At 41.1% G+C, this 19,492-nt stretch overlaps 1 protein-coding gene across 3 annotated transcripts in view; it reads right to left on the reverse strand.

The window, feature by feature from the left end:
* Positions 1–19,492, reverse strand: part of snx25 (sorting nexin 25) — a 208,382-nt gene that overhangs the window by 67,734 nt on the left and 121,156 nt on the right. For all 3 annotated transcript variants that reach the window (XM_048527573.2, XM_048527575.1, XM_048527574.1), the window contains one exon: positions 16,484–16,554. In XM_048527573.2, the coding sequence (XP_048383530.1) occupies positions 16,484–16,554 (71 nt within the window). The remainder of the gene's footprint in view (positions 1–16,483; positions 16,555–19,492) is intronic.

Below are 19,492 nucleotides of genomic sequence, written 5' to 3' on the forward strand. Positions count from 1 at the left end.
ATAGCTACAAACTTGCAGCATAGTTAATAATGCAAACAGCAACCTAAGTTTTATTAATGAGGCACACATTACAAGAACAAACAGGATATACTAAATTGCCTCAAATCTGGCTTGGCTTCAACTGGAGCACTGTGTCCAGTCATGAGTGCCAGAACTTGGTAAGATTTGAAGAAGTTAGAGAGAATGGAGAAATGATTCACAAGAATGGATGGAATAAGGAATTTCAGTTACATAAAGAGATAGATAGTTTGGAGAAATTAGGATTTTTTCCTTGGGGAAATAGGTTGGATGGAGGTTTAATAGAGATATTCAAAGTCACAGAAGCAGGGAGTAATGGTGTAATGAGCAAGTAAGGAGCAGCACTCCCACTTGAGGGAGACTCAAGCAACAAGAGGGCACAGATTCAAGTGACTGGCGAAAGAAACAACGGAGATTATTTCGGTCACTCAGTGAGTGGTTAAATATAGTGTGGAACACACCACTTTAAATGTGGAGGCGGCAAACTCAAGGGCTTTTTGCCTGTCTTTTAGGAAGAACAGAATAAAAAAAGGAGATGCTGTGGCAATTTTAGTGAACGATAAAATCAGTGCAACAGTAATAAAAGAACACTGGAACAAAAAAAAAAATCTACATATGGGATCAGTCTCAGAGCTAACATACAACAAGAAGCAGAATACACTAGTGGAAATAAAGGCATTCCAACAGGAGCGAGGAGGTAAATAATGACATTGAACAAGAAATCAGGGATGTATGCAACATTCATATTGGAATACTATGAATTTTAATCAACACATAGGTAAGTCACATTAGCAATCACTCCACTGCAGATGAATTCCTGCAGTCTGCTCAAGACCTTTTTAAACCAGTACATTGCAGAACCAACGAAACAGGTTATGCTGAAACAAAAACAGAAGTTGCTGGGAAAGCCCAGCAGGTCTGGCAGTATCTGAAAAATCACAACAGTTACCCCTCCTCAGAACTGATGGTAGCTCAACCGGGAGATCATGAAAATCTCTGTCACCCATTTTCTTACCCATCCCTGTTCTCAACGACCTACATTTGGCACCTGTTCAAGAAATATATCAACTTTCAAATTATCATCCTCAATCTCCACAACACACCATGATTTCAAGACACTAATTTTGATCTTAGACATTGCTGATTTTCAATACTTCACCAATGCACCTACATCTTCAGTTGCCTCAGTCCTAAGTGCAGGAATGTCCTTCTGACACCTTTCTGCCCCACTTTCATCATTTAAGGCACTTCTTAAAATAAAACTCTTCGACCAAGCTTTTCAAAGGTCTTTTCATGCCATACGTTCTTTAAAAAAAATTATAACTGTCCTGTGACGTGACTAAGGACATTTTATCAAAGGTGTTATATGAATATCAGTTGTTGCTGTGCAAGTGGCATTCAAATAGTGACCTGGTATTAAACGGGGAATAAATCACAAGTCACTGAACACTGGCAGAGGAATTGCTGATTGATTCACTGAGCTGGCTGGTGTTTGTGTAACGTTTCATCCCCTTCTGCTGAAGGCTTCAACAGAGGCTAGACAGCACTGGAGATGTCACATAGAAGAGGGACAAAACGTATGCACAAAAACCAGTCAGTTCGGCAAATCAACCAACAACTCCAGCCATAACCCGAGCTACAGATCTTCCAAAAACATTAAACTGGCAAAGGAAGTCAGAATTTGCAGTCAATTTAGAGAGAGACGTAATGATCATTGATTTATAATTGAGGCAAAGATTTAGTTATTCTTAAATACAAATATAAAATCACAACTCTGAAACACCATGCATAAAATTCTAACTTGCATGTTCCTCAGTTCTGTCTCACAGAAGTTTTTTAAAGACTCACGTGTATTTTACTGGGAATGGTTGTGTTTAAGAGAATAACACATTATCAGAATTGTTATTATTCAGTTGCAATTCGACAAATAAACTGTGGAATATTTTAGATAACACGGTGTGAAGCTGGATGAACATAGCAGACCAAGCAGCAAGAAAGTTTGACGTTTCGGGTCGAGACCCTTCATCAGAAAAATTTTTCATCCAGCTCCACACCGCGTCATCTCAGATTCTCCAGCATCGGCAGTTCCTTCTATTTCTGTGGGATATTTTACTGAGATTTTAGCTGTTATTCTTCATGGCCACAAGAGTGCAGTAGATGCTGTGAAATATCTGTTAAAATCAAAACAAGCTTAAAATCAGTAGCAGAAGAATATCATTGTACATAAATACATTCCGAACCATGCTAAACGTCCAATTATTTAAAAATTTACAGCCATCACTTCGCTCATTCAGCCCAACTGCATCAGAATGGTATTTACACTTCATATTTCTTTTCTTTATACTAAAGGACCAGGGCAAGTGACCCTCTTCTAAAATTCTATAGACTCTGGAGAAGTACTACAGACTGGAGGATGGCAAATATAACTACACTGTTTAAAAGGGAAAAGAAAGAAAAAAAAAATCAGAATTACAAACCAGTTACCCCAACAGCAGTAGTGGGGAATATACTACAGTCTATTATATAAGCTATGATAACAGAACACTTGAGAGCACAAATGGGATCGGTCAAAACCAGCATGGGTTTATTGAAGGCAAATCACGTTTAACAAATCTACTCAACATTTTTGAGAATATAACTAGTAGAGTAGATAAGAGAGAACCACTGGATGTGGTGTTTTTGAATATTCAGAAGACTTTTGATAAGGCTTTTTGATCAAGCATCCCCCTCAATAGTTGCACGTGGTGACAAATTTCATATTCCAACCACTCTGAATCAAGAAGTCCCTCCCAAATTCTTTATTCTATTTAGCAGCGCTAACTTTCCACTTATGCCCTCCAGGTTTAAGCATACAACTGTAAATTGTTCCAGGATCTTAAAGCCCCTGCACAAACTTATGATGTTGTGGAGCTACTCCTCACTGGACACAAACAGCACAATGTGGATGGAGTTAAGAAAGGAAGAGAGAAATAGCAAGGCTGACAACTGAAGTCTAGCCATGGGAATGTTAGAATCATGTGCAGAGGAACTTGTGAAGTAGTTCAGATAGCATTAAGTGGGAGAATTTATAGAATAGACTATCAATAATGTAACAGTAAAAAGAGAGCCTGGTATGTCCTTGAATACTATGTATTGTAGTGTTTAGCATTCATATGTATACAAAATGCTATAAAGAAGCCCAGGCATGAAGACAGTTCATAACCTTTCCTTCTCCTCAATGGGTTTGTCTGAAATACAAATTCTTGGGTGTTGGCATAAAACCACATAACAAAAGATCGTTGCAACAATGGGATCGACTACCTGGAAAATTGTGATGGCAATAAAGATTAAAAAACAGAAGCAAAACTGTTTAGAGAAGAGAACTAAAAAGAAACACTTTTTCAGAAATCATTAAGGCAATTTTAGGACCAGACAGCAGCCAGAAAAGCCACAGAGCTGAGGCACTGCTGTGATGAAAAAAAAACAGATTGAGCAGAAAATCTGTGCAGGTTAAAAAAAAAGTGTCTGAATAAGGGGAAACAAGACATTGAAACAGAAAGCAGTAAAAGCCCAAAAGCAACCCAAGAGATAAATCCAAATCGTGAACTGGCAAAAGGTGGTTGGACACCCAAAGCAAATTCCATCTCTGAAAAAGGAAAAGTTTACCTCTCCAAAAATTAGGGTGGAAACAGAATTAAGATAATTAAAGAATTCAAGTTATTTACTCGATGACAAACAGATTTATAATAAAATGTTTGCCTGGCCAGTGAAAGTCACATTCTACAAACAAATAGAAAAGAAAACTGAAAAAGCAAGTGAAGAAATTTCTCAGTAACAGGCTTAATAAGTAAATAAATTGAAAAAGAACCAACAACAAAAAATAGCTTATTGGCCTTTGCAGCTTCATAGCCCGAATAGTAAAGTTAGTTAAATCTTAATTTGACAGGTTTTCTTGGGCAATGGAGAGGTTATCTAACTTACTGATTTTAATAAGGAGGAAATTCAAAAAGGAATACAAAAAAAAGTGTTAATCTGATCTCACAGCATCAAATTCAGTGTAAAAGTGCCTCGGACTCAAAAAAGTCAATTATAGCCATTTTGTGTAGTCACAAAATCATTGAGTCTTACTGACACCCTTCTAAAAACGTTTACACATAAATATTTTAGAAATCCATCACCCATCTTGATAAAGGAACATATTCATCCATTTCTCTGAAGATGTCAAGTTGACAAAGGAAATCCAAACTTTATAATATAAGCAGCACCTACAACAGTAGAATTCTACCTTGTATTGACTACTGAAGGCACAATAAACCATTGTGCTAGAAAACACAGGGCCCTCATCTGAAAAATGCACTACCTGGAAATACAGAGGAGGCTGATTCAAAAGCAACATTCAAGGTGGCACTGGATGATTTGGATAGAAATAACTTGCAAAATTATGCAGAAAAAGCATGGGTTTGGCTCAGAATAATGATGCTTATTTGGTGAGCTGGTACAGATGTGCTGAATAGCTTCCTTCTGCACTGTAACAGTTCGGCAATGTGTGTCACATGGTGTATCACAACAATGCAAAATTCTAAGAAATTTAATGCTACAGTATCTTATCACAGGTGTGCATCTAACACCTCATCAGCAAAAACAAAACTGTCCAGTCTTGTGTCAGTAATAAATATATTGTAGGAAAAAGGGTCATTTCTCAAAGATGCCCAAAAGTCTGAAGAACACCACACACGAACACACTGGGCTTTTATCCATGCTGTAAAAATATGATTTCATCTGCGAGATAGAGGATACAGGTGTCCTCCAGCATTCAATTCACAGGAGTGGCAGGTAAATTCACCCTAAATCCCAACGTAACTGGGGAAATTCAATGACAAGAGGAGTGACCAGAAGAAGTAGAATGGAGAGAACCTGAAGAGAACCAGCGGCGAAGTCTTTTGCTAGGGAGCTTTTTTGAGGCTATTTTGAGAGTTCGGGAGGAGGGAAGAGGCAGATAATGAGAAGCGAGGAGGAGTAAGACTCTGACAGAATTAGGGTGTGGGAAGGAGGAAAAAGGGGCTACAAACAGAAGTGGGTGAAAGAACAAGGCCGAAGAAGGGATTTAAGGAGGTCCAGACGGGATAACGAAAACAAGGACACGACAGAAGGATGCCAAGGGAGTTGCAGCAAGGGCTGGAGGCTGTAATGAGGATGGAGGGGAAGGGTGGATGCAAAAGGGGCGGCAGGTTCAGGGGTTGGGGGTGGATGGTGCAAACGATGGCAAGGGAAATGGAGAGACTACAAGTGTTATTGGCAATTATAGGCAATTCAAAAGTACTTTATTTTTTATAGAATCCCCACAGTGTGGAAAGAAGCCATTTGGCCCAATAAATCCATAACAACCCTCTGAAAAGCATCCCACCCAGACACACACCTCTATCTTATCTCTGTAACTGTGCATTTCCCATGGCTAACACACATAACTAACACATCCCTGAACACTACGGATAATTTAGCACAGCCAATCCACCTAATTTGCACATCTTTGGACTGTGGCAGGAAACCAGAGCCCCTGGCAGAAACCCATGCAAACACTAGGAGAAAGTGCAAACTTCACACAGACAGTCGCCCAAGGCTGGAATCAAACCCAGGTCCTTGGCGCTATGAGGCAGCAGTGCTAACGACCGAGCCACCATGCTGTCCCTGTACACCAAATACTGATGAAGAAAAATGATGGGTGCAAATAAACTGTTCTATTTCACCTGAACAATGCCATAGTAACAGCTTTTAGAAAGGATAAGCTGGACTGAACAAAACAGCAGGTCATCATTTCTATTTTTCATTGTAACAAAGAAAATGATCAATTGTAATCAAACTTATAAACTTAAAGTAACCGGACAGAAATTACATGGGTTTCCTGTCACTGGTGGCATCTGATTTTTCATTGCCATCTATAATCATATCTGCTGTGCAATAGTTACTTAGCTGAAAAATTTATGGTATAATTACATTCAATAATAACAATATATGGCAGTTTTATTCCTGTCTCCTTCCTTGGGAAATTTAGTATTATAAATTGAAATAGGTACAAACATTTTGTATAGTGTGATTGAACATTAGCTCTGTAAATAACTGCAAATGACATTGAACCACTGCCATAATAACATTATTCCATAATAAGGAGATGACTTTGGATTATAACACAATTGGATATTTTGGGAAAGCAAGACATGTCCTTTGGCTTCATTGATAGGTTTACCACATGCTCCATTAAAATATAGATTTAAATGATCTAATTTGATAAATCAGATCAAACCAAGTTCTGAATCATTGCTTGTAACAGCACTCGAGTATAATGCATGCAGCACTGTACTTATTCCATTATCTGAGTGAGTTCCCATTTCATTTACTTTAACAATTGTATGCTTATTAGGTATTTTGATCAGAAATAGGATGCAGTACTTACAGTTACTGCAGTGCAAAAAGCTCCTCTGAAACATTATCCTGGATTTCAAACCTACATTTGGAAAGATTTAACTTTTTTTTGGCAACGTGTAACCCTGCAACCTGATGAGATGCCACACTGCTGGCAAACTGTGTGTATCTGGGGTTGTACACTTCAACCCTCTGCACGTGGAAAAGCAGGGGATTAAAGTTATCTGACAGACTGAACCTAACTAAGTTCTGCTTCTTCCCACAGCTGCTGGCTTTAGTATTTTGCTTTTATTACAGATGCTGGAAATCTGAAATAAAGACAGAAATTGCTGGATAAACTTCATGGTCCAGGTAGCATCTGCAGGGAAAGGAAAAAAAAGTCAAAGTTTCAAGTCCAAAGCATGGTTCAAGTCTTCTCTTCAGAACTCCAGAGAGTTCTTGGACTCAAAACATTAACTGTGTTTCTCTCTCCACAAATGCCACCAAGTTTCTCCAGTATTGTGTTTTAATTTTTGACTTTAACCTGGATATCCACTGTGGCTCAATAATATCGCTATCTCCTCTGGGCCCAAAGGTTATGGCTTATGCTCCAGACCAGAAATTTAGCATCAGTGGTGCACTGGGTTTAAGTGCTGCAGCGTTAATGGTACAACCTCTCAACAGCTACGTCAAACCAGAGTCCTATCTGCTCCCTCAAATGAATCAGGCTTGAATTTAACTTGAGATCTTGTGAAAATGAGATTCCCAGCTTCTACTCTGCAATAGCAAAACTTCTTCATTGGCTGTAAAATGCTGCAGGATGTCCTGACATTGCCAAAGTACTTTTACAATGTGAATGCAGACTTTTTCTTTGTTTTTGACGCCATAAATAGCTCAGATGGACACCAAAAAGAAAGCAAGGGGTCCTTCTTCAAATATGCTGATTAGACTTCAATCTTATAGCAAAAGAAGGAGGAAGCCTTGCTAAATCATACAAAGATTTGATGAAACCATGCCTGATGCATATAAACAGTTTTGGTCTCCTTCCCAAAAGGAAGAACTACTTGCCTTAGAGGGTGCAACCAAAGTTCGCTGAGTGGACTCCTGGGATTAGTAGGTTGTTACAATAGGAGACAATGAAGAGAATGAGCCTATAATCTCTGGAATTTTTTCTTAAAATATATAAAATTCTTGCAGAACTTGATAGGATCGATGTTGAAAACCCATTTCCACTGGATGCAGGATTTGCAACACAAAGTCAGATCCTCAGATTAAAAAACCAGTTTTTGTTTCAGCATTTGGTTAGGGGTTGGATGTGGAATCAACTGAATTCTCCACCTTAGGGCCACGGATACACAAATATTGAGTGCATTTTGGGATGCCAAAAGGAATATAAGGGTACAATATAAACAGAAACTAAAATTACAATTATAACATGTGGCGATGTAACACCAGGCTTTCTGCCCAGACTGCCTGTTGTTTAAGTATATCAGGACAGAGATGACTGAAGTGAACTTGGAAATTAGTTATAGTAAAGTCAATAGAGAGGCAATGGCAGAGATTTAAGGAAGTATTTCTTAACGCTCAGTTGAGATACATTCTCGGGCAGTTGTGGAGGGCGGGTGTGCAAAGGTATACAACTTGAAGTTTAGTGGCAAGCTAGAAGATTCAACAGAATATATCAAAAAATCAAATGGGATATACGAAATACATGATTAGGGCAGGAAGGTGCAGTTGACAAAAGATCAATCAATTTCTATTCACAATTCGTCAGTCTGTCACTGAAAGTGACAAGTCTTGGTTAACATTCAAACTCAGCTAACAACTGGTCAATAAGATCTGTACCAGACAAGTGCCATGCAATGATCATTCTCAAGAACAGACAATACTATCCAACCTACATGATGTTATACAACATTACCATCATGGAATCCAACATCAATATCCAGGAGATAGTGTTGTCCAGAATTTCAACAGAATCAGCTACACAGATATGGTTACAACGGCAGGTCAGAGACTGGGAATTCCACACTAGGTAACTCACCTCCTGCCTCCTAAAACCTCTCCATCCATCCACAAAGACACAAGTCATGGGTGTGATGGAATACTCTCCAATTCACTCAAAGGGTGCAGCTGCAACAAGTAATTCATCATCATATGGGGCACAGCGGCCTGCTTGATTAGCTCCTCCACCTTAAACATTCCCTCTTTCTCTCACCACCACAATACAACCTCCAAGGCTTCTTTGGTGGTATGTTCCATAACCATGATCCCTCTTCTCTAGAATTTCCTTTTTAAATATTCACAGAAATTTTCCACTTTATGTTTCTAGTTAGCTTTCTCTCAGGCTTCATTTTCTCCCTTTTTTTTAAGAAAGGTATTCCTTGTTTGCTTTTTAAAATAATATTTTGTCTAATCTTCCAACCTGCCACTGTCCTTTGTGAATTTGTACACCTTCAGCCTCCTTAGCTAGCCATGGATGGCACATCTTAAACCCACAGTCTCTCACTGAAATGTATCTCCACCGAGGGTTAGGAAACACTTCCTTAAATCTCTGCCAATCCCCTCTCCTGACTTTACAATTTATAAGTGATGATGGGAACTGCAGATACTGGAGATCCAAGATAACGAAGTATGGAGCTGGATGAACACAGCAGGCCCAGCAGCATCTCAGGAGCAGAAAAGCTGACGTTTCTGGCCTAGACCCTTCATCAGAGAGGGGGATGGGGTGAGGGTTCTGGAATAAATAGGGAGAGAGGGGGAGGCAGACCGAAGATGGAGAAAAGAAGATAGGTGGAGAGGAGAGCATAGGTGAGGAGGTAGGGAGGGGATAGGTCAGTCCGGGGAAGATGGACAGGTCAAGGAGGCGGGATGAGGTGGTAGGTAGGAAATGGAGGTGCGGCTTGAGGTGGGAGGAAGGGATGGGTGAGAGGAAGAACAGGTTAGGGAAGTTCAACTCATATTCCGCTTGGGAACCCTGCAGCCCAATGGTATCAATTTGGACTTCACAAGCTTCAAAATCTCCCCTTTCCCCACTGCATCCCAAAACCAGCCCAGTTCTTCCCCTCCCCCACTGCATCACAAAACCAGCCCAGCTCATCCCCTCCACCCACTGCATCCCAAAACCAGCCCAGCTTGTCTCCGCTTCCCTAACCTGTACTTCCTCTCACCCATCCCTTCCTCCCACCTCAAGCCGCACCTCCATTTACTACCTACCACCTCATCCCGCCTCCTTGGCCTGTCCGTCTTCCCTGGACTGACCTATCCCCTCCCTACCTCCCCACTTATCTTCTTTTCTCTCCATCTTCGGTCCGCCTCCCCCTCTCTCCCTATTTATTCCAGTTCCCTCTCCCCATCCCCCTCTCTGATGAAGGGTCGAGGCCCAAAACGTCAGCTTTTGCGCTTCTGAGATGCTGCTTGACCTGCTGCGTTCATCCAGCTCCACACTTTGTTATCTATTTACAATTTATAAGTTCACATTAGCCAGCTCTGTCTGGATATCCTCAAACAGTAAACAATCTGGACAAAAAGCCTGGTATTACACAGTTACTTGTGACAATTATAGATATACTATATTGTATTCATCTCAGGTGAACTGATTTTTGCACATGTCATGATGCAGTCTGAGAGAGTTGAGTCAAGCAGTGGTTTTTTGATGTTGCAACTCATTTAGTTATGAAAATCAGGCTTTAGCCATGCTTAATATGGGGAGCACTGTGTACTAGTGGTCAGGGATGTTTATGGTATTAGCCAAAATATATTACTCCATACAGTGGAGTGAGGCAGGGCGAAGAGGCATTAGATGCGGTGACTGAAATATGCCACAGCTCATTTAGAGGTTCCATGCCATCCCACCTCAAACTGGAGTTTTTTTTTTAAAAAAGCAGTGTTATTTGTAAAGACAAATCATACAAATGATTAAGGAGATTAGGCTTCACTTTATTTTTCTGATGCAATGAAATGAGTATAAAAGATGAAGAACAATAAGTTGAAAATAATTACTTAGAAAGAGGGAAAATAAAGAAAGCTAAAGACTGTAAGTAACCTGAGCAATATTAGCAGACACAATAGGCAAGGACATACAAGCATACAAATCAGGTGCAGGAGTGGGCCATTCTGTTCTTATTCTGCCTTTTAATAGGCCTGTGCAGATTCCATTGTAACCTCTGCTTTCCTGGCACCAATGGTAGACATTACAAAGAGGTAATAACGCAAGCACCACTAGCATAGAAGAGATACAGATACTGGCTTTTTGCAGAGGTGAAATCTTATTTGGTATCACAATTAAGAGGAGGATAGTTCAGCACATTATTCCAGTATGCTCATTTCTATACAATTCCTTTTTGTACTCTGTTATCAACATTGGCTATGCAATATTTCAAACAAATCAAATTTTAAAAAAACAAAAATCACCAAAAACCAAAAGAAAATTTCACATAAAATCACCTCATTTCCCTTTTGGATTGGACTCAGATTCACAAACTTTGAAGCTTTGGTCTGTATCTTTCATTCAGATGCCACCCTTTGGCCCACTGAGTCTGTGCCAATGTTTCTACACTGATTCCACTTATGCATTTGGCCCATAGCAGCTTGGCATCTTGAGTGCTATACCATTTCAATATAAAGAATGCGAGGTTATCTCTCTCTAAAATCTTCCCAGGCAGAGCATACCACATTCGCAACAACCTTTTGAATGAAAAATATTTTCTGCAAATCCCCTCTAAACCTCCCACTGTTATAAACAAAATTATGCATTTTTGATACTGATTCTTCAACAAATGAAGACAGTTGCTTCCTATTCATCTTGTCCATGCCCCTCATAATCTTATGCATCTCAATCAGGATCCCTTCAGCCTTCTCTTCTCTAAAGAAAACAACACAAGCTTATCTGGTCTCTCTCAACATCAAAAACGTTTCAACCTAGTGAATCTCCTCTGCACACCTTCCAGCACAATCGTGTCCTATAATGCAGTGACCAGAACCACCGACAATACTTCAGCTGTGGCCTAAGTTTTATGCAGCTCCAATATTACCTCCATTCTCTTATAATCCACGCTATGACTGATAAAGGCTAGTGTCCTGTAAGGTTTCCCAACAACCCTATTAATCTGTCATCATGTTACCTTCAAGGATTTGTGGGCAAACACCCCAAGATCGCTCTGTTCTTCTGAACATCCTAGGGTTCTGCCATTCACTGACTATTTGGTCTGATACTTCTTCCAGAATGTGAAATCACATAACACCTGGTAATCATCCAACAGGTTTATTTGAAAATCACAAGCTTCAGTGCACTGCTCCTTCATCAGGTGATGTGGAGACAGATACACAGGGTCAGAATATAAAGGCAGAGAGATAATGGCAAGATAATTCCAGCTAATTAAGAGGGTCAACAGTTATGTGCAAATAGTGTGAATGATGTCTCAACAAGCTGACTAACAAGTCTTTGCCTGTGATCAAAAGTGGCAGATGGTTTGAGTAAAGTGTCAACAGATGACTAGAAATTCAAAGGACGATCCATGAACCAATTAATTAAAGCATAGAACCCGGGTCCCCAGCACTGTGAGGCAGCAGTGTTAACCACAGAGCCACCATGCCACCCAAAGGGCCAACACCTCATATTCTGTCTCGAAAGCCTACAGCCTGTTGGCCTAAATACAATTTCACCAGTTTCAAAAATCTCCCCACTGCCAGCCTCATTCCATGTCCAACCCTCCCTCTCATCCCCACCTTGACCTGACACAACCTGCCCATCTTCTTTCTGACCTATCTGCCCTACCCTTCCCAATGACCAATTCCCCACTATTCCCGACCGGCAATCAATCTATCACCATCCCACCTACCTTTCCCCAGCCCCACCTCTCCTCTCTCTAATTATTTCCCAGCTGCCTTCCCCCTCCCCATTTCTGAAGAAGGGTCCTGACCTAACTTTCCTGTTCCTCTGATGCTGCCCAGCCTGCTGTGCTCCCCCAGCTCGACATTGTATTGAGACAGTTTTATGGGTTACATGTAACATAACATGAACCCAAGATCACAGATGAGGCTGTCCTCACTGAGCAGAAACTGATTGCAGAATCACTGCGACAGAACTTGGCTTTGTTGTGTATCTCGAAGGCCACCTCAGAGCACTCTTACTTGAAGATCAGAGGATGAATATCCTTGACTGATGAAGTGTTCTGCGACTGGGACGGAACACTTCTGCCTGACAATCAGGCACCATAGCACTCTGAAAGCATGGTGATTTCAAATAAACCTGTTGGACTATAACCTGGCGCTGTTTGACTCAAGACCACAAGACATAGGAGCAGAAATTAGGCCTTTCAACCCATCAAGTCTGCTCCGCCATTCAATCATAGCTGATTGGGGTTGAGAAACCTTTCTCCTGCTTTCTCCCCATAACCTTTGATCACCTTGACAGTCACGAATCTATGTATCTCCATCTTAAGTATACTCAATGACCAGGCCTTCACAGCCTTCTGTGGCAATGAATTTCATAGATTCACCACTCTCTGGCTGAAGAAGTTTCTCCTCATCTCCTTTCTAAAGGGTCTTCCCTTTACTGTGCCTTTGGGTCCTAGTCTCTCCTCCAAAGGAAACATCTTCCCAACATCCACTCTGTCCAGGCCATTCAGTACTCTGAAAGTTTCAATTAGATTCCCCCTCAAACTTCTCGACTCTATCGAGTATTGATTGAGAGTCCTCAAACGTTCCTCGTATATTCAGCTTTTCATTCCTAGGATCATTCTCGTGAACCTCCTCTGAACCGGCTCCAGAGCCAGTACATGTGTCCTGAAATATGGGGCCCAAAACTGTGCACAATATTCAATCCGTAAGAGTGACCATCGCACAATCCTCATGGAGACGAAGTCCCGCCTTCACAACAAGAATAACCTCCATCATGTTGTGTGGCACTATCATCGTGCTAAATGGGACAGACTTCACAGTGATCTAGCAACTCACGACTGGGCACCCATGAGGTGCTGTGGTCCATCAGCAGTAGCAGAATTGTACTCCACCACAGTCTGTAACCTCATGGCCCAGCATATCCCCCCACTCAACCATTACTATCAAGCCAGGGGATTGACCCTGGTTCAATGGACAGTGCAGGATAGGGCATGTCAGGAGCAGCACCAGGTATACCTGAAGATGAGGTATCAACCTGGTGAAGCCACCAAACAGGAGTACTTGCAGGCCGGACAGCAAAAGTAGCAAACAATAGACAGAGCTAAGCAATCCCACAACCAACAGATCAGATCTAAGCTCTGCAATTCTGCCACATCAAGTCGTGAATGGTGGTGGACAATTAAACTCCATGGAGGATGAAGCTACACAAAATTTCCCCATCCTCAATAATGGAAGAACCCAGCACAGCAGTGCGAAAGATAAAGCTGAAGCTTTTGCAGCAACCTTCAGCCAAAAATGCCAAGTGGATGATCTATCTTGGCCTCCTCCAGGGATCCCCAGCATTACAGATACCAGTCTTCAGCCAACTCGATTCACTCGTGATATCAAGAAATGATTGGAGATACTGGATACTGCAAAGGCTACAGGCCCTGACAGCATTCTGGCAATAGTACTGCAGACAGTTCTGAGGAAGGGTCAACGGATGTGAAACTTTAACTGTTTTTTCCTTCACACGTACTGCCAGACCTGCTAAGCTTTTCCAGAAAATTTGGTTTTGCAGCTTGACTAGCTGCCCAGCTTCGTTGCCCAGAACTAGGCCCAATCCTGCTCAGTCCTGTGTTGACATAAATAGGTCTCCTGAATACATTTCAAGAAATCTGCCTCCTCTCAATCCTTCAGGCTATGAATATGCCAATAATATTGAGTAATTTAAAACTCCTAGTGTAATTACTCCATTACTGTTTTTACAAAGCTCAGTAAATTGTCCACACATCTGCTCCTTCAGTGGCCACTGACTGTCTGGGGTCTATAATACATTCTCAAAATGTGGTAACTCACTTTTTATTCCTAAACTCTACCCACAGAGCCTCTTTTGAATACCCTACCAATATATCACCTGCTTTAGGTGCAACACCTCCTCCTCTGTTACACCCTCCTGTCTTGCTTGAAGATTCTATAATGGAATATTGCCAGTCCTATCCCTCTCTCAACCACATCTCTGCGATGGCAACAATATCATAATTCCACACGTCAATCCACATTCTTAACTCATCTATCTTGCTATACGATTCCTAGTATTAGGGGCCATCCAGCCTCGCCTCACTTCATGCTAGGAGAAAGTGAAAAGGTGGGGTTGGGGGTTGAGGGTAGAAACGGAAAAACTTTGGGAATTATTCCCTGCCCTCAAGGCAACTGTGGAAAGTCTTCAACAGATAGTGGTGACCCATAAGCCTAAGTCCAACTAATTATCAATAATGGAAAACATTCTCCCACCTCTGGAACTTGTCCCATTCTTTGATAAAATGCCACAAGGAATGTATGCATGCTGTGTGGTGCAGCAGTCTGTTCTATGTGCATATTACTTTTGTTTTAGACTTCACAGTGAGTCAGAAGGCAATTTTCACAGAAAATATCACAACTGAACCCAAATTAGTCCACATCCAATAAACATATACAAGCACTTCAATCAGGAGTTGCTGGATAGAGACCAAAAGTTTCCTCTGGGTGCTCCAGTTTCCTCCCACAGTCCAAAGATGCGTAGACTAGGTGGATTGACCATGCTAAATTGCTCATAATGTGCAGGGTGTGTGGGTTATAGGGGGATGGGTCTGGGTGGGATGCTGCAAGGGGCAGTGTGGACATGTTGGGCCGAAGAGCCTGTTTCCACACTGTAGGGAATCTACTCTAATCTAAACTAAACAAAAAGTGGAAACTTTGGCTAATTCTCCCCATTCTTCATTATGACTAATTTTATACCCCAATCTAACTGATCTGCGATAACATATTGGTAAGAAATTGGATGACAGGCAGATCAACTAATGCAACTAATCTTGTTTATGCAATTAAAATGTTTATTGTATAAAACTGCTGAACACTGAAGGGAGCTATTGTTGGAATTTTCAATATGATCTACACTAATACACCAAATCACAAGGACCATTGCACAGATCTCTATCATTCAGCCCTCTTGTCACATTTAAAAACAAGCTCACAGTTCCAGGGGTCTCTGCCATGCAATGACTAATGAGGATGAATACTTGGTTTATTAGGCAGTGGAGAACTGTAGAATATCATTCTAAAGGATGGTCTGTATTAATAACATTAATAATCAATGGTCTTTCGAAGTTCAAATTTCAAGCAAACTACTAACTTCTTACTACAAGTGTTTTACCACCATCTAACACACAAAACCATTGTCAGAAGATCCCAAATTCTAAGCTTTAAATGTCAATGTTTCTAGCCAAGCTTGCAGACAAAGGCAGTGTTTACCTCGTCATCAATGCTCACACTGACAGTCACTGACAAACTAGTGACTGAAATCAATTGTAATTTCCTTCTGACAGTATTTGGCAAGATTTATAATTCAATAGGAAAAGGGAAATAAAAATAAACTCTTTTCAGCCACAGTTATCTATGTGGTATGCAGGAGTGAAAATATGGAAAACTGTTCAATTCATTCCCTGCTTGATATTGAATCATTGAATGCAAGCTCAAATGACAACAGTCAGTCCAGTTATTTAACAAATAGCCAAAAATAAGAAAAAAGCTGGACAGGAATCTCAGTTTTGATGACTAACTGGTTCGCTTCTGCTGTAATATTCATGGCCAAGGGCACAGTCTGCCTCACTGTTGATGGTGTGTCAGACAGAACAGGCTGATCAACACACCAATAACTCAACATTAGGACTATCTTCCCAGAGGCCATTGTTGTCTATGGAAGTCAAGTAATAACCCTTCCACCTTCAAGGCAGTGATTTAGGGTATAAACTGGGTGGGTGGGGGGGAAGGCTTAACTGCACTGACAGGACTTTTCCTTACATTGCACATAACTGAAAAGGGCCTTAGCTTATACATTGCATGAGAAAATAATAAGAACACTAAATGAAATTCTGAGATTATACAGGTGGTTAGTTAAATACTTAATTATAGGTCAGATAGCAGTTGAAATGAAATTAAGCAGAATGCTTACCTTTTGGTTTCTTCATCTGAGGTAAGCTGCTGATTGTAGTTGCCTGAATTATTTCCACAACAATTTGATACCTGTGTGTGAGAGAGAGAGAGTTTGGATTACAGTTAAAGTCATACAGCATGGAAACTGACCCTTCGGTCCAACTTGTCCATGCCAACCAGGATTCCTAAACTGATTCCCATTTGCACCCATATCTCTTTAAACCCTTCCTATTCATTTACCTAAATACATGACTTTTAAATATTCCAATTGCACCTGCCTCTACCATTTCCTCTGGCAGCTCATTTCATAAACACACCTTCATCTGTGTGAAAGGATAGTAAGAACTGCCGACACTGGAGTCAGAGATAATACAGTGTAAAACTGGAAGAAGGCCAGGCAGCGGAGGAGCAGGAAAGAAAGAGAGAGAGAGAGAGAGAGAGAGAGAGAGAGAGAGAGAGAGAGAGAGAGAGAGAGAGAGAGAGAGAGAGAGAGAGAGAGAGCGCGCGTGTGAGAGAAAAGAGAGATCCGAAATAAATAGAGGTGGGGGCTGGGAAAGGTAGCAGAAATGGCGATAGGTGGGCAGTTCAGAGCTCCCTTCCCTCCCCCATTTCTGAAGAAGGGTCCCAACCCAGAATGTCAACTTTCCTGCTCCTCTGATGGTGCCTGGGGAAATGATTTTCTTCAGTCAGTCACAAAAATGTCCAAGTACTATTTGTTCGCAAGAGTAGAATTCTGGAATATCAAAAGACAGAAGGAAGCTAGTTTGCCCATTATACTTAATGAGGGGAGGTAATGGCCTAGTGTTGTTATCGCTAGACCGCTATTCCAGAGCACAAGATAATGTTCTGGGGACCCAGGTTCGAAACCCAGCACAGCAGATGGTGAAATCTGAATTCAGTAAATATCTGGAATGAAAAATCTAACCTTGACTGTGAATCCATTGTTGACTGTTGGGGGAAAAAAAAACATCTGGTTCACTAATGTCCTTCAGGAAAGGAAACTGCCACCTTTACCTTACAACAATGTGGTTGACTCTGAACTGCCCTCTGGGCAATTAGGTATGGGCAATAACTGCTACCTATCCAGTGAAGCCATCAATAAATAAAGAAAGAGAAAGAATCTACTCATGCTAAGGTTATGGAGTATTTTTATGGGCCGTCAGGAAGTGCTGAGTATGAATAATTCTTATGCCTAATGAGACAAGTGGCAGATGGAGTTTAATTTAGTTAAAATGAGATATTGCATTTTGGTAAGGCAAGCCAGGGCAGGACTTAGACATTTAATGGTAGGGCCTGGAGAGTATTTTGAACATCGTAATCTCTGGGTACAGGTGCATAGTTCCTTGAAAGTGGTATCGCAGGTAGATAGGGTGGTGAGGGCAGCATTTGGCACGCTTGCTTTCGTTGGTAAGAGCATCTGAATCTGGGAGTTGGGACATCATGCTGCAGATGTACAAGACATTGGTAAGGCCCCTTTTAGAATACTATGTACAATTCTGGTCACTTTGCTATAGCAACGATGTTGTTACATGAGGAAGGGTACAGAAAAAAATTTACAAGGATATTTCTGGGACAGGACAGGGTGCATAGGCTGGGACTTTTTTCCCCCTGGAGTGTTAGAGGCTGAGGGTGACCTTATAGTGGTTTATGAAATCATCAGGGGCACAATGAAGTGAATAGCCAAGATCTTTTCCCCAGCGTGGCAGAGTCCAAAACCAGAGGGCATAGTTTTAAGGTGACAGAGGAGAGATGTAAAAAAGGGTTTTCTTTGGTTTCGATAATAAAAAGGGAGATATTTTTCAAAATGTTATTTTACATTTTCTAAAATTTACCTTCATATCACCATAAATATGTGTAAAGAACAGTGACAGTGTGTTTCTGTGTTCGCCAAACAGGATACTGCATCTGCTGGAGCAGTAATACTAGGGTTATAATCCAGCCATACTGCATTCTTTTGAATAAAGCAGTCCCTCATTTATATTTTCAGTTCCATATGTTCTGCTTTGAGAAAAGCTCCATTTATGCAATCAAATTTTTTAAAAGAGCTATATCCATTTTAAAATTGAGTGGTGGGTGGAGGGGCTGAATATTCCTGTGTCGATGTCTAGTCATGTTGAGTCATCTGTCTTTACAAAAGGATCTTACCAGGTCTTCTAAATGTTATTTACTCAGCCACTCCAAAACACGGGGACACAGACCCAAGAAAATAACTCCTCCTCAGATATATCTCATGACACTGTTCAGTTCCACCTGTAATGCCTCAGATAAGACAAAAGTCACAGTGGCACGTCATATTTGTGCCATGAAAACATCAGGCAGTCTCCACCTTCAGCAAGGGAAAATCTAAGCATCCCCTTTTGATTTTCAAGTCTTCTTCATCACCAAATGCACAACCATCAGTAACCTGAGATTACTGCTAACCAGAAAATGAAGTTCACCAGCCATTTAAACACATCAGCTACACATGTCCCTGCATGCTGTCCTTCACTCTTCACTGAGTCAGTGTTGATCCTTTGGCTCAAACGGTAATGGGAGAGTGAAGGATACAGCAAGTCATGATGGTGCAGATTGCATTGGAGTTCCTCTGTTACTGATGGCCCATGATGCCTCATGGATGCCCAGTTTTGAGTTGCCAGATCTGCTTGAAGTCTGTCCCAATTAGCATTACACCACACAACACAAAATGAAAGGCATTCTCAATCTCAAAGAAAAACTTAGTCTCCACAAGCATTATGTAGTGGTCTCTCATTGATACGGTCATGGACAGCTACAACAGCTGCAGGCCGATTGGTAAGGAAGAGTCAAGTAAACTTTTCTCCTCTCATTGGTTCCCTCACCATTTGCCACAGGCCCAACTTAGCAGTTACATCCTAAGTGACTTCAACAGCTTAAATCAGTAGTGGTGTTGCCAAATCACTGATGGTGGACATTACATGGCACATCCAAAGTAAATCTGACATTCTTGCCAACCTCAATGATCCCTCCAAGTGGTGTTCAACATGGAACAATATTGATTCACCAGCCAAGG

The sequence above is a fragment of the Stegostoma tigrinum genome, chromosome 3 (genome assembly GCF_030684315.1).
Source record: "Stegostoma tigrinum isolate sSteTig4 chromosome 3, sSteTig4.hap1, whole genome shotgun sequence".
NCBI classification, from domain to species: Eukaryota; Metazoa; Chordata; class Chondrichthyes; order Orectolobiformes; family Stegostomatidae; genus Stegostoma; species Stegostoma tigrinum.